Source organism: Heloderma suspectum, chromosome 4, assembly GCF_057233095.1.
Source record: "Heloderma suspectum isolate Gila_16-S chromosome 4, 16-S_ref, whole genome shotgun sequence".
Lineage (NCBI taxonomy): Eukaryota > Metazoa > Chordata > Lepidosauria > Squamata > Helodermatidae > Heloderma > Heloderma suspectum.
The window spans coordinates 283,703,706-283,720,029 of NC_139461.1; the positions used below are offsets into that span (position 1 = coordinate 283,703,706).

The 16,324-nt window shown below is 41.9% G+C and overlaps 2 protein-coding genes across 5 annotated transcripts in view; one reads left to right on the top strand and one right to left on the bottom strand.

Moving 5' to 3' along the window:
* ZMYND8 (zinc finger MYND-type containing 8) overlaps positions 1-587 on the bottom strand; it is a 106,617-nt gene extending 106,030 nt beyond the window's left edge. Inside the window, exon 1 of one of the 3 annotated variants that reach the window (XM_084854040.1) lies at positions 406-587. The gene's annotated coding sequence lies outside the window, so the exon portion shown is untranslated. Of the gene's footprint in view, positions 1-385 lie in introns of all 3 variants that reach the window. The other 2 variants (XM_084854043.1, XM_084854039.1) reach the window with 2 other exon arrangements.
* A 187-nt stretch (positions 588-774) lies between these two features.
* LOC146348810 (translocating chain-associated membrane protein 1-like 1) overlaps positions 775-16,324 on the top strand; it is a 28,328-nt gene continuing 12,778 nt past the window's right edge. For both annotated transcript variants that reach the window (XM_084854052.1, XM_084854051.1), the window contains exons 1-3: positions 775-987; positions 8,412-8,472; positions 9,651-9,769. In XM_084854052.1, the coding sequence (XP_084710178.1) occupies positions 868-987; positions 8,412-8,472; positions 9,651-9,769 (300 nt within the window). In that variant the 5' untranslated portion in view covers positions 775-867. The remainder of the gene's footprint in view (positions 988-8,411; positions 8,473-9,650; positions 9,770-16,324) is intronic.

Genomic DNA, 16,324 nt, shown 5'->3' on the forward strand with positions numbered 1-16,324 from the left:
TGCATCCCAGTGTGGATCTATTCTGACTAGCAGGGGGCAGGCAAGGTCTCAGGTAACGCTGTTTCCTCCCGGCTCCGATTGATTTATTTACTCCCCCCAGCCCAGCAAAGAACGTGCCCCGTTGCTGCCGAGCTCATGGGCTCACTGCTTGGACCGGATTCAGGTCGACTTATTCCAAAGTAAATGCACTTAAAACTTGATCCCCGTGCATCTCTACCCCGAAGTAATCCCCACGAAGTTCCATGGGGCTTACTTTGGAGGAAACAGGCTCCCGCCCTCCCCCCACCCCGAGGAGCTGGGGCCACAAGCGGGTCCCAGTTTCAGAAAGAGGCTCGTCCCACCGTTGCGATAAAGGCAAAGAAGCACATCGGAGAATTATATTTACCACACGGGATCTAAGGATACCTGGTGCTTTTTCTTCCCAGTCAAAACTCCTCAGAGGATGTTGTCTCCACTACAGGCACAAGAGAAAGATAATACAAGTGGAGAGACACTAGCGGGGCCCACCCCTGCGGGGCCTTGAGTGGCCGGATTCCGTGCCGCTCACGCCCACGCCCACGCCCCCCTCCCCAACAGCCGTTGCGAGCGTTGGCCAGCCTCGCTCTCAGCCCTCTCTCGCCAGAGTCCCCGCCCCTAGAAATCTCGCTTCCAGGCAAGCCCAGGGATTAGCCGTTGCAGCCGCCAGCCACTACCGTCCTGCACGGTGGTTGGGCGAATCTGGAAATAAGGGCGGGGAGAAGAGGTCTGCGAGGCAGCCGTTGATGTTTACTGGGCGTGGGGGAAGAGGTCTGTGAAGGAGCGGAGGCTCGTCTTTAGCCCTCAGCTTTGGGCCCTGGAACTTCCCGCTTGCGAAAGCCCTCCGCCGTTATGGGGCTCCGGAAGAAGAACAAGAGCCCGCCAGTCCTGAGCCATGAGTTCGTTATCCAGAACCACGCGGACGCCGTGTCCTGCCTGGCTATGGGCCTCCTCCTGGGGCTCATGTTCGAGGTAGCATGGGGAGGGGCGGGCGGCGGCGCGCGTTCTTCTTGGCCGAGCCACGCCCCTTCCCCCCGTCCCTTCGCGCGCGGCCCCGCCTTGCTCTGTTCCGCCGCTTCCGCCTCTCGCTGTTGTCCTTTTGGTCGCTAATTCCCTCAGCTGCGCGCCCCTCTACATGTGCACGCTCCCGCGCTCCCCTGGGAAGCTTTTTTGCAAGAGTCGCGATTTGTGCCCGGCCTACAGCCACAGAAGAGTTTGGGTGGGTGTCCACCCCTCACCCGCACGAACGCACACACTTTCTTGGCTGGCAACGGACAGAGGAAGCGGACTTGAGAGCACCCCCCCACCACTACCTATCCAAGGGATGCCTTGTGCAAGTCACCCAAGCCACGTACCACGAATTCGAGGCGGGCGGGAAACCACAGCCGAATTCTCGATGGTGTAGAACTAAAAGGCATCGCTAAAAGAAACGTCACTCTTTCTCCATAGCAGTGCTGTGCCCATATTTAACAGTTAAGGTTATCAATGGCGACTACTAGTCATGATGGCTATATTTTGCCTCCAGTATCCAAGGCAGTATGCCTCCTTCTACCAGTTGCTGGCGAACAGGAGTGGGCTACTGCACTCATGCTCTGTTCGTGGGCTTCCTGCAGGTAGGTGGTTGGCCACTGTGCAAACAGAACCATAGAATCATAGGGTTGGAAGGGGCCTACAAGACCACTGAGTTTCCAACCCCCTGCTTAAAGCAGGAAGCCTGATTGCCAGGTGGTCTCCCATCCAAGTACTAACCAGGGTTGACCCTACTTTCTTACATTCTTAAGATGAAGTGGAAAGCGAAAGCCTTGTGAAACCTTTTGTTGAAAGGGTTTGACCAACATCCATTTCTCTCCTACATAGGTCCTTTCCCACTTTAAAGGCCACTTTGCTTCCTGCTTGTCATAGTACTGGAACTCAGCCCTGGCATCCGTTTTCAGTGCTGAAGTTCAATCTTGGACCGTATAAAATAACAATAATGTGTTCTGAGCAGATGCACTTCAACTCCATTGCTAAATAACTACAGGGAGCCCCAAACATCAAGGTTTACTTAGTGGGAAGAGCTTACAGATTGTTGTTGTTTATTCATTCAGTCACTTCCGACTCTTTGTGGACCAGCCCACACCAGAGCTTCCTGTCGGCCGTTGCCACCCCCAGCTCCCCCAAGGTCGAGTCCGTCACCTCCAGAATATCATCCATCCACCTTGCCCTTGGTCGGCCCCTCTTCCTTTTGCCTTCCACTTTCCCTAGCATCAGCATCTTCTCCAGGGTATCCTGTCTTCTCATTATTTGGCCAAAGTACTTCAGTTTTGCCTTTAATATCCTTCCCTCAGGTGAGCAGTCTGGCTTTATTTCCTGGAGTATGGTCTGGTTTGATCCTCTTGCAGTCCAAGGCACTCTCAGAATTTTCCTCCAGCACCACAGTTCAAAAGCATCTATCTTCCTTCGCTCAGCCTTCCTTATGGTCCAGCTCTGGCAGCCATAGGTTACTATGGGGAATACCATTGCTTGAACTATGCGGACCTTTGTTGTCAGTGTGATGTCTCTGTTCTTAACTATTTTATCAAGATTTGTCATTGCTCTCCTTCCAAGAAGTAAACGTCTTCTGATTTCCTGGCTGCAGTCAGCATCTGCAGTAATCTTTGCGCCTAGAAAGACAAAGTCTGTCACTGCCTCCTCATTTTCTCCCTCTATTTGCCAGTTATCAATCAAGCTGGTTGCCATAATCTTGGTTTTTTTGAGGTTTTACTGCAACCCAGCTTTTGCACTTTCCTCTTTCACCTTCATCATAAGGTTCCTCAGCTCTACCTCGCTTTCAGCCATCAAAGTGGTATCATCTGCATATCTGAGATTGTTAATGTTTCTTCCAGCGATTTTAACTCCAGCCTTGGCTTCATCAAGCCCAGCACGTCGCATGATGTGTTCTGCGTACAGGTTGAATAGGTAGGGTGAGAGTATACAATCCTGCCGTACTCCTTTCCCAATCTTAAACCAGTCCGTTGTTCCGTGGTCTATTCTTACCGTTGCTACTTGGTCGTTATACAGATTCTTCAGGAGGCAGACAAGATGACTTGGTATCCCCATACCACCAAGAACTTGCCACAATTTGTGATGATCCACACAGTCAAAGGCTTCAGAATAGTCCATAAAACAGAAATAGATGTTTTTCTCAAACTCCCTGGTTTTCTCCATTACCCAGCGGATATTGGCAATTTGGTCTCGAGTTCCTCTGCCAGCTTGTACATCTGGCAATTCTCGTTCCATGAACTGCTGGAGTCTACCTTGCAAGATCTTGATCATTACCTTACAGGCATGTGAAATAAGTGCCACGGTTCGATAGTTTGAACATTCTTTGGTGCTTCCTTTTTTTGGTATGGGGATATAAGTTGGTTTTTTCCAATCTGTTGGCCATTCTTGTGTTTTCCAAATTTGCTGGCATATGGCATGCATCACCTTGACAGCATCATCTTGCAAGATTTTAAACAGTTCAGCTGGGATACCGTCGTCTCCTGCTGCCTTGTTATTAGCAATGCTTCTTAAGGCCCATTCAACCTCACTCTTCAGGATGTCTGGCTCTAGCTCACTGACCACACCGTCAGATCTATCCCTGATATTATTATCCTTCCTATACAGATCTTCCATATATTCTTGCCACCTTTTCTTGCTCTCTTCTGCTTATGTTAGGTCCTTGCCATCTTTGTTTTTGATCATACCCCTTTTTGCCTGGAATTTACCTCCGATGTTTCTAATTTTCTGGAAGAGGTCTCTTGTCCTTCCTATTCTATTATCTTCTTCTGCTTCCGCGCATTGCTTGTTTAAAAATAATTCCTTATCTCTTCTGGCTAACCTCTGGAATTTTGTATTTAATTGGGCATATCTCCCCCTATCACTGTTGCCTTTTGCTTTCCTTCTTTCTTGGGCTGCTTCCAGTGTCTCAGCAGACAGCCATCTTGCCTTCTTGGTTTTCTTTTTCTTTGGGACATTTTTTGTTGCCGCCTCCTGAACAACGTTGCGAACTTCTGTCCATAGTTCTTCCGGGACCTTAACTACTAAATCTAGTCCCTTAAATCTATTCTTCACCTCCACTGCATATTCATGAGGAATATTAGTGAGCTCATATCTAACTGAGCTGTGGGTCTTCCCTATTCTCTTTAGTCTGATTCTAAATTGTGCAATACGAAGTTCGTGATCTGAACTACAATCAGCTCCAGGTCTTGTTTTTACTGACTGCATAGATGTCCGCCACCTTTGGCTACAAAGGATGTAGTCAATCTGATTTCGGTGTCAACCATCTGGTGAAGTCCATGTATAAAGTTGTCTCTTCGGTTGTTGGAAGAGAGTGTTTGTTATGCACAGTGAGTTGTCTTGGCAAAATTCTATTAGCCTATGTCCTGCTTCATTTTGTTCTCCCAGACCACGCTTACCTGGAATTCCAGGTGTCGTTTGACTACCCACCTTAGCATTCCAGTCTCCTGTAATGAAAATAACATCTTTTTTTGGCGTACTATCCAGTAGGTGCTGAAGATCCTCATAGAACTGATCTACTTTTGCTTCTTCAGCATCTGTGGTTGGGGCGTATATTTGGATCACTGTGATGTTAAATGGCTTACCCTGAATTCGAATTGAGATTGTTCTGTCATTTTTTGGATTGTATCCAAGCACTGCTTTAGCCACTTTATTATTAATTATGAAGGCTACTCCATTTCTTCTGTGCTCCTCTTGTCCACAGTAGTAGATCTGGTGGCCATTTGATGTGAAGTGGCCCATTCCAGTCCATTTCAGTTCACTGACACCCAAAATGTCTATATTTAATCTTGACATCTCCCCAATAACCACATCCAATTTGCCCTGGCTCATAGATCTTACATTCCACGTTCCTATGGTGTGTTGATCTTTAGAACATCGGATTCGTCGTTCACCACCTGCACCATTGGCTGCTAGCCGTCCTTTCGGCTTTGGGCTAGCTTTGTCATCACATCTGGGGCTAGATGAACTTATCCTCTGTTCCTTCCCAGTAGCATTTTGACCATCTTCCGATGGTATACCGGCAGATCTCTGGTTGTACTGATCCATTTAGTTTTCATGGCAAGAATACTGGGGTGGGTTGCCGTTTCCTTCCCCAGGGATTGTATTTAGTCTGACCTCTCTGCCATGACCTTCCCACCTTGGGTGTCCCTTCACGGTTTAGTTCATGACGTCATTGAGGTGCTCAAGCTCCAGCACCACGACAAGGTAACGATCTCCTTTGCTGACGTTACAGATTGTAGGCTACTGTTTTCTACACAGCCTAGATTTTATATTAAATACTGCTGAGATGTGTAAGCTTTGAGGGGCATGGTCACGTGAGTTAACAGTAAGCTAGCAATAGCATTAGGACACCACCAATTATTGTAGCATTTATTATGTGTTGGTGCTACCATACTGCACTGAAAAGCTTTTGTGTTTCACTATCATTGGGGCTTGCAGCCCAATCCTGTGTATATTTGTTCAGAAGTAAGGAGGTGAGTAAGTTATTTTGGCTTTTATGGGTCTAACAGTTTGGGGAGCTGTGTTGATCTGGTTATGGATGGTTAATGTTGCAGGGGTTGGTTGAAGAACTGTTCACGTTTGTTTCAGCTCAGGGATCAAATCTTGACAGCGAGGCACAATGTGGTATCTTTGTTTAACAGCTTCCCAGGTGGGAAGCACAAACAACTCTGCATGTCTTACTGATAATAGGCTTATAAACAGTCATGTCTCAGGGGTTTTCAAATTTGCATCAGCCTATCCATAACCTGACTCATCTACCTACAAAATGGAACTCAGAAAAAGAATGGTCAGAGTTAGTTTTACAGTCTAAAAATTAATATAGACTACAGTTTTGATAACTTAATCTCTTCTTTTTTTAAAGGCATCTTAAGTGGATTATTAATTAGAAGTGAGGAGGTGAAGCCTCATACAATGCTAAGATATATAGGAAATGTAGAGAGAAAATGCCTGAGTGCATTTTGGTTTACGTCTTTCTGGCAAAGGAATATAAGTTGCTAGAGAACTTCTTTCACAAAGTTGGTGAGGGGCCTGGAGACCAAGTTCTATGACGAAAGATTGAAGCTGGGTATGTTTAGTCTGGACAAGAGAAGGATTAAGGTGGTACGATGGCAATCTTCAAATATTTGAAGGGCTGTCACATAGATGATGGAGCATACTTGTTCTCTTGCTGCAGAGGTTGGACCCAACCCAACCAGTTCAAATTACAAGAAAGGGAATTCCAACTAAATACTTGGAAGAAATTCCTGATGGTACAAGCTGTTTGGCAGTGGAACAGACTGCCTTGGAAGGCAGTGAGCTCTCCTTCAGAGGCTGGATGGCTACCATAGAAGCAGATTTTCTGCATTGACAGGAAGTTGGACTAAATGACCTTTCAAGGACCCTTCCAACTCTCCTTTCCCATTCAAAGTCCTTTCAAAACAGCTGCACCATTGCAGCGGAGGGAAGATGCTAGCTTTTTTCATGGACTCTGTGTGTGCGCGTGCACGCATACATACACACTGTGGAAGCAGTATAAATCATTTATTCTTCCAATGTGTACAGTGTTGTATGAAGGCCCACAGAGAGATTAGGATCCTTGTTTTATCTGGCGATGCGCAGCACGTTGTAGTAGGATCATGTCTGCACACATCAGGTGTTATTTCAGGAGGGATCAAGATCTAGTTGATACTGGTAAGATAACCCAGAACAAGGTTATACAGTTTAGTGTTGGAGACAGGAAATAGATGAGTCCAAGGTGACTTGCCAAAGGAGAAGGTGTTCCTCAAGAATTCCATGTCAGAGTCTGGGCCTGAGGTACTATCCAAGGTTAGGGGAATTGATACAGGGCAGTGGGGAAAGCAGATCAAAAAAGGGGGTAATGGAACAGCATACAAATATGATTGTTGCAGAGTATTCAGGGAGAAAGAGGAAGTTCATAGAGAAAAGTGGGTTATGTCATCCAGTTGGTTCATGGGATGGAGTCAGAGGAAAAGTGAATAGAACAAGTCCAAAAATTTCCCTGCCGTTATAGTAAGAGCTTACACTATTGGTGTAGCGGTAGAGGTCGCTTACGCTAGCACTGCATCAGTTGTGTAAGTGAAGTGGCTGCATTGGATGTTGCCCACGGAAACTTCCATGTGCGTTTTCCTGAACTGCCCATGTAGAATATTGCTAATTATGGTTTAGATAAGGGAGGATTATGCTGGTCAGCATGAGAAGAACTGCCTGCTGTTGAAGATGGATGGGGAGAGGATCTTCCACTTTCCTTCCATACTGCTTTTGCATTTCTTGGGACATAAGTCATCTCTTTTTTTATTTATTTACAATATTTGTGTATCGCTCCATATCTAGAATGGAGTTCAGAGTGCTGAACACAAGAGATAAAACAGTAAAATTAACAGATTAAAATTATGCTATTTTTAGAAACAGCAACGAACTCTGAAGAACTGGTTCTATGTAGTTGAGATATCCAAGCCTGAATGTAATACACATGCTTGTGTGTATCAAAAAGAAAAAAGTACAAGCCTGCATTTGCATGCATGCATGTATATCTTTGGAGTCTGATATCAAGAACACTGTTCATCCCATAACCATGATCATGGGACTGGTAACAGGCCCTGAAAATGCATGTTCCCTACCCTTTCAGGCCCTGAGCTTACATATGGTTAGTCATTGGGCTTGTTCACAGGACATGACAGTCCACCATGAGTAATCTAACCCACATTGAGCCTGTGGGGTATGTATGGACGCCATTTTGAATATACAACCCCTGCTTGGGTGGTATGTTGTGTGAATCCATGGCCTGTTTTAGGGTTATGCAAGAGTTCTTTAACATAACCCACCCTTGCTGGATTTAGGGGTTGCATATTCAACTTTGTGCTCATGGGCACCACAGCTCATTGTGGGTTAAATAACCCACAAAAAGCCACAAGGCATTATGTCTGCAGTTCTGTTAAGCTGAGTTTGCTGCTAACAAGCTTCAAACCCTCGGTTCAGTTTCTCGTTAGGAGCAAACCCAGCTTAGCATTAACCATGCTTAACACCAGTGTAGACATAATAACTAACTATTGGTAAGAGTCATGGGAGGAAGGGATTCTTATATGAGATTGAATGGAGGGCATAATCCTATGTGTCAAATGTGATCCTGAATTTGTTGGTGTTACATCTAAACCAGCCCTTGGTGTGGCATGGTGTCCCATTTTTTACCTGGGCAATGCAATCCTAGACTAAGGAAAGTTTAGCGTTCCTGCTGTGTGCAAATTCAACAAGATTGGAAATCAGAAAGTTTCAAAGTTTATAACAATATAAAATTGACTTGGAAGAAATGCATAAGTAGAGTAGCTTTTCTGTTACAGAAGAACTTGCTAATTTGTCTCTTCTGTCTTAAATTTTAGGTTACGGCCAAATATGCCATCATGTTTATTACTGTTCAGTACAATGTTACCTACACTACAGGTAAGAGCCAGACAAATCTGCTGCATGACTGCTTGTCACCTTTTTAAACCAAGAGTGGGGAACCTTTTTCAGACCAAGGACTAAATTGCAAAATAGGAAATTTCTTTTGGCCGCATTCTATCCATAAGTGGGGCCAAATGTGATTATTACCATTTTAAACTTACTCAAAATTAAACAGAACTCTATGATTCAGCAGAACTTTCAAATAGCATCCCATATATCAAGACTTTGCATGTCTACTCACAAGTAAACAAGTCTCCTGCCAACAAAAGACACATATCAATTCTGTGCAGCAGCTCGCCTGCCTGCAAATGGCACAGCTCAAAATCTTTGCCACAGCTCAGTTCTTTGCAGGGTATTTAAATGTTGGTTGTTGTTCAGTCATTCAGTCGTGTCCGACTCTTCGTGACCCCATGGACCATAGCACGCCAGGCCTTCCTGTCCTCCACTCTCTCCCGGAGTGTGCTCAAGTTCATATTTAAATGTTACTTTCCTTTAAATACGCTCTTATCCGACATAATAGCAAAAGAAGCTTGTGGGATGGATGGGGAAGCAGAGTGGGAGTGCGCCTCCTGGCCCAGAGTCCGGAGGTTTCCCATCTGTTCTAAACAATATCTCATGCCAATGGTTTACAGGGCAATCCTATATGTGAATTTGGAAGTAAGTCAGGTTGGTTTTAATGGAACTTACTCCCATGTCAGTGTATATAAGATTGGTGCCATAGTTGATACTGCCTCTGTGTCAGCCTTCCCCAACCTGGTACCCTTCAGATGTTTTGGACTTTAACTCCCATTGGCTCCAGCCAGCATGGCCAATGCTCCAGAATCCTGAGTTGTAAGTCCAAAACATCTGGAGGGTACCAAGGTGGGGAAGGCTGCTCCTTGCATTACAGCCTCATCCTATGCATGCTTGCTTCAAAGTTCAGTAGGACTATAAAAATTTTCACTTTATCTGAAGAATACTAGGGACAAAAAAATTGTTTTCTTTCTTCTAAATACATTTAATCCCTGATAATTGATACTGTACCTGTTCTACTATTTGTTTAAGAATGTATTGTAGAATGGGAAGAGAAATAACATGGCTAAAAAATATATTTCTGTGTGTTCTCCTTTGTATAATGATTCGCAAGTACTCTATGCAGCTGGATAGTTGTAGTAATAATATATTGTGCATTTCAGATGACAGGCCTGAGCCAGTTCATTTCTATGAGTACGGTCCAAAAGATGTGGCTACCATCTTTTTCTACATGCTTATAGCCATTATTCTGCATGCAGTGATTCAGGAATACATACTAGATGTAAGTTTACAATTAATAATTGTATGTGTTGGGTTTGCTGTGTTCTTAGTTCTGTAAGATTGCTTTCTAAATAAATACATCTACTATACATTTTTGAGATCACATCACTTCTGAATGAGCAGCCTACCCCTACTAAATCACTTTGGGATGTGAATTCTCCCCCCCCCCCACTCCACCATAGAGTGTAGTAGGGTAGATGTGTTTTGGCCCTGGGAGCCGTGGTATTCAATGCTTGAGCTTTTACCTGACCAGCCTTCTGCTAATGGGAGTTGGAGAGGAGCATTCCTCTCCTTTATTTACATTTTTTATATATACATATGGTACAAATTTATCCAAATCCTTAAAACAACAAATATATAACTGGTTAAGCGAACACATGGCATATTTAGTCTACGTGTTTATATGCTGCAAGAATAAAAATCCGTTTCCAAAAAGAAAAAAATCTCAAGGCAGGGAACCACATGAAGATAAAGAATTTTACTGTCCAGATCTTATAGAGCTGAGTTGACCTGTCCGTACGTCACCATGAGTCACTGGCGCAGACCAAAATCCATCGCCTTCTCGATCAATGAAATTATTGAACGATGACCATGTACGTTCAGATGTGTCAATGTGTGATTGATCTCTTGAACACCTAACTTGCTGAGTCAATTTCTCCAATAATGGCAAATCCCACGCTCTCCCATACTAGTCATTCAAATTAGGAATTCTATCACATTTCCAGTTTTTAGCAAAAAATTGTTTAGTGGCCAGCAAAAAAATGAAATTAAATCTTTTTGCAAATAATTAGTATTAAATTCATTATATAGATTAAGAAGGGCAAGACCTGGGTCAAGACTAATTGACTGATTAGTAATTTTGTTGGGGTTTTTTTCAGTCTTGTTGCAAAAAATTTGAGCGAATGGGCAAGTCCACCATTGGTGAACATATGTACCAGTGGTTCCGCACCCCCTCCAACGTAATGGAGATTTACTTATTCTTCAGAGCTTCACTGGGCTGAGATGCTATCTATAAATTACCTTGATTGAGCGCTCTCTGGTATGGGCTGAAATTGATTTCAGTGGGTGGGCAGATCAATTTTTTTGCCAGTTCTTGTCATTTATTTTATATCCTAAACCTTGCTCCCAGGCTATTTTTAAACCTCTCTTGTTATAATTAGCAATATCGTGAAGGTGGTTATAAAGTTGCAAAACTATTCCGTTAGAACCCAGAATGTAATTAACTAAATATTTTCAAATTGTGTGAATGGCCTTAGAGCCTGCTGCTTGACTGATGGTACATCTAGAAAGTGAAATATTTGGTGGATTTGAAACCACAAATTAGGGGTATTCGGAATTCTGTCCTTAATTTGTTGTCCTGTTAAACATTTCGTTAGGAAGAAATCCAATATCCTGGGTAATCGCTGTCTTCCCAACCAGCGAATTGTGCTCTATTGGGATAAGAAAACAAGGGATAGATTTAAAAAGGTGTGAGAGGAGAGATTTGGAGCATTAGATATTTATGCCATTTATTAAAATTTGTAGGGTAAATTTTTTTAAAGGTTATTTAATGTGGATATATTTCTGTTAGCATTGGACAAAAAAAACACTTGAGGAGGTTATCTCCAGGATGTTCTATTTCCCCCCACGCTGTATCAGAATTTTTATATAATAATGAAAAGAGTTGGCGTAATTGAAATGCATCATGATACTTAATATCGGGAACACCAAGATCACCCAAGGCAGGCTTTTGATACATGATACTTTTGGTGACTCTTGGCTTTTTTTCCTTTGAAGATATATGAATTGAACATTTTTGCCATTTAAGGAGATATTTCTGTGGTAATTTAATCAGTAATGTTTGAAATAAAAATGCTATTTTAGGGAGGGCTGTCATTTTAATGGCAGCTAGTCTCCCTAACCAAGACAACTTACGTTTAGATCACTGTCGCAAATCTTGTCTTACTTTATACATAGCCTCATTGTAACTCAATTTTTTAAGTTCGTTTAAATCTTTAGGAATAAAGATTCCCAAATATCTCAATTTGTGTCTTTAGGCCCATGTCATTATGTAATTGCTCTTCCTCTTTTTTAGACATGCCTATACAGAGTGCCTCAGATTTAATAAAATTAATTTTTAATCCAGCAATTGCTCCATACGAGCTTAGTTGTTTCATGATTTTTGAGGTCTCTGTTGGTTTAGTTATAAAGAAGGCAGTGTCATCAGCAAACAGATTTTATGATTTGTATCATGGATTATAGCACCACTAATAGCTAAATTATTACATATCCTATTAACGAAGGGTTCTAATGCAAGGGAAAATAAAATTGGAGATAGTGGGCGTCCTTGTTTAGTACCTTCATTCTATTTTTTTCTGAATCAGATCCATTGATTCTGAGCAAAGCTTGAGAATTTTTGTGCAGTCTTTGAATCAGTTGTATAAAAAGCTTACCCATGTTCATTTTTTCCAACACCTTATATAGAAAAGGCCGATTTAAAACATCAAAAGCCTAATGGGCATCTAGGGAAAGAATGGCTAAAGGTTTCTTACAGTTTTTATAATGGTGAATAATATTCAGAACTCTACAAATAGGATTAGTTAATTGCCTAGACGGAATAAATCCAGATTGGTTTGGGTGAATATAATAGGTAATAAAATTATTCAATCTAGAAGCCATGATGGAAGTCAATAATTTAGAATTGAAATTCATTAATGAAATGGATCTATATGACTCAACTTCAAGATGATCTTTACCCATTTTGGGAAGCACAGTAATCCGAGGCAGCTTCCGGGTCTCTGGTATTTGATCCTCTTTAAGCACATCATTGAACTAATACCACTAATTTTGGTATTCTTTAAAATTTTATAAAATTCCAAAACCCATTGACTCTGGGAGCTTTACAGTTCTTAGATTTTTAAGAGCAGCTTCTGTTTCATCTTATGTTATTGGGGAGTTCAAATATTCCCTATGTTCTGTAAGTGTTTTAAATTGTGAGTCTTCTAAATATTTGTCTATCTTAGTGACATCAGGATCTGAGTTAGAATACAGTTCTGAATAAAATTGCACAACTAGACAGATAAGATTACTGATCTGTCTAGTCCCCCAAACCTGTGAATTTTGATTTACTTTAATTGAGCAAATAACATTTCTTAGATTGCGGTGTTTCAGCTTATATGCTAACAATTTAGAGCTGCTATCCCCAAATTCATAGTATTTATTTATTTTATTTTATTAAATTTATTTATAATCGCCCATCTGGCCAGTCACCCAGCCCCTCTGGGCGATGTACAACAATAAAAACAGTTTACACAATAAAATTCAACATTAAAAACATCACATTTCTAAAATTACCCTAGCCCACCCCAAATGCCTGCCTGAACAACCATGTTTTTAATGCATGGCAGAAGCTCATTAAAGAGGGGGCATGGCGGAGTTCCCTAGGGAGGGAGTTCCACAGAGTGGGGGCCACCACAGAGAAGGCCCTCTCCCTCGACCTCACCAGCCTAGCTGTCCTGGCTGATGGGACAGAGAGAAGGCCATCCGAGGCTGATCTTGTTGAACGGACTATCTGGTGTTGCTGCAGGCGCTCCTTGAGACAGGCTGGGCCGGGCCGTATTTTTGTTTAAGGTTAAAAGGAGTGATGCCAAAATCTTACCTACTTCAAGGGCTTTAAGTTCCATTACGTTTTGTGAAAGAATTTTTTTTTGCCCCACCTGATTTTTTGTTTCATTTCCAGAAGTTTTATTTCTGACAGGAGTGTTCCTTTTTTTTGTATTGAAATCTTAATTGCTGCCAATTCACTTATACAAATGCCCCTTATAACAGATTTCATTGCATCCCATATTACTGAATGTGACAATCCTATTTGTTCATTTGTCTGGAAATAACGTTCTGTTTCAGTTTTAATTTTCTCAACACGTAGTTGGTTTTGTAGAAGAATAGGATTGAAGTTCCATGCATAGGTAGAGGATCGGTCTAAACAAAGGTTTATTGTTAGACTTAGAGCTGAATGATCTGATACCATTTTTTGATAGAATTCTGTGCTTATGATAGAAGAGGCATGGGTCAAAGAAATTAATAGTCTATACGAGTATATGTTTGATAGCGAGGGGTAAAGTATGTATAATCTCGGGCTCCTATAATTACAAATTGCCAAGAATCTATTAACTTAAATTTAGCCAAAAGGTCACTAAATGATGGGATAGTGGTGGTCCTGCACTTATCCCCAAAGCAAATTCTACCCAGAGTTAGATCACTTACTGTACTGAAATCCTCTCCCTATAAGTGTTACGCCTTGTTGAAATACCTCTGATTTCTGCAAAATATCATGTAATAAACTATATTGATTTGAATGTGGGGTGTACAAAATGGGGAATTTATAATACGAACCACCTATGGCACCTTTAATAAATAGGTATCTGCCATTGGGGTCTACCTATATCAGTAGAAAGTACTATGGAAGGGAGGTTGCAAAAAGACTAGCCACACCATGGGCTTTTGAAGAGCCCAAGGCAGTAAATTGTTGTCCAAAATATGGGTGTTTTAATGCTGTCTTCTGTCTCTTGGTTAGATGCATCTCTTACAAAAAATACAACATTGGGAGAGTGCTTTTTAATTTTTGTTGTAACCCTTTTCCTTTTAACAACTGTGCCTAAACCCCTAACATTAAGGGAATAACATTTTAGGTCACCCATTTATATAGTATTAGATACATTTGACAGTATACCCTCGACATAGAAGAAAGTCCAAAATAGCTACAAGCGATGACAAAACAAGTAGACTTGAAATAAATAACACTTTCAACAAAAATGCATAACTCTATGAATTATACCAGAAAAAATTATACCTGAGAGAAAACTACACACAAAAGGATTAAGTTGCCAATTCACAATGCATCACCATCCTATGAAAAATACAGAATTACAGCCAAGCCTTAAATTGGAGACATCAACTCTAGTCTATCACTAGAGTAAGCAATTAATTGCCCCATTTGAACCCATACAATTCTTTTTTAAATATTTGTTTTCTTTGGGAGCCAGTACGTTAATTTCTGCCTGTATCTGCTTAGCATTAGGACCTGCTGACAAGGGGTTCTTTGCTTGATCCTGAGTGGCTAAATCCACTCCAACCTTCATTAATTCTGTACTAGGTAGGTGGATAGCATTTGTTTCAGGAGAACCCATTTCATTTAAGTTTAAATATCTAAAGGCCTGCCAGTCTTCAGGGCTTGCTTGCGTTGGCAGCAACAAAGCAGAGGGCTGTTTTTCTGGGGCAAAATCAGTTGACAGCTTCAAATTAACTAGCTCCTTAGAAGACTGAAATGTCTCCTGGTCTTGAATGTCAACTGAATGGCTTGGGGAGTGCCTAGTAGAAGGCAGATCTTGATTAACAACAGTTCAAAGCTTATTCTCCAAAGTTGATAGTCTATACAAAATGGCCTGCTTATTCAGTGAAGGACTTCATAAAGCGTGAGCAACTTTTTCTCTGCAGCTTTTGTAAAATTATCCATTTGTAAAGCCACATGATCTTCCACTGTAGTCTGCCCTAAGGTAAATCTTCCTACAGACTTTGAAGAGTATTGAGTTGAGGGGATAGTAGCTGGTATATCCCAATTAATTAAATCTTACAAATCTAAGTTTCCCAAAACATCACTTACTGTCTGTGGAAGTGACTTCTCTCCAACCTTCTGGGGACAAGCATTCAGAAAAATGAATTGTCATTTAGCGGAGGTTTTTTTTTTTATAGTATCATAAAATATTTATGTTGGAACCACACCATATTTTTTTCCAGAAATTTTTATTTTATTTATTTATTAAATTTATTAATTGCCCATCTTGCCGGTCACCCAGCCATGCCTTTTTTTAGGATTAAGGCTTAGAATTTTGTTGTTTTAAAGGTTAGGTGATACCTCTTTCCAGGAGCTCTGCCTGGTGTGCTCAGTTCAACAAGATCTATTTTATATTTGGGCATCTCAATAAGGTAGCTTAAATGTTCAACTGCCAACCTCTTTGATGCCATATGGAATGTTCCTGTTATAAGGGAAGATGATCAAAGCCAGTGTATTGGCCACAGGAGCGTAGACAAGTCATTTGTAGTGTTAGAGGGGCCTAGAGATCCATAATGCTTGCTTAATTTCATTATTGATGCAATTCCCATGCTAGTAAGCCTCTGAGCATGTGCAGATGAGTCAAAAGGCCGATATAGGTGGCTGTGCCTGAGAACCAGACACTTCTAGCCTATGCTGAGAATGAATGCTAGGGACATGTGCTGCTGTTATGCTGCTTATTGCTAACCTGTAGAGTATACAACCCATTGTACTCGGTGGCTTGTGGTTCAGAGAAGCTGTCTGACCCAACCATTGGGTAGCCTGTGTGCAGTAAGTTACTCAATAAAGTCTCCTTGTAAGCAAACCTTTGAGTCTGATGTATCACTATCTTGGCACATCTAAATTAAGAGTTTGAAACCTACGGCCGGTGCAACACAGCCAGTTTGGAGGGCTGTAATACTAAGTTGCACTGTAAGCTTTTTAGGTTGCTGGGATATCTGCTTAGGTTTCCCCATGTCAAATATCTCC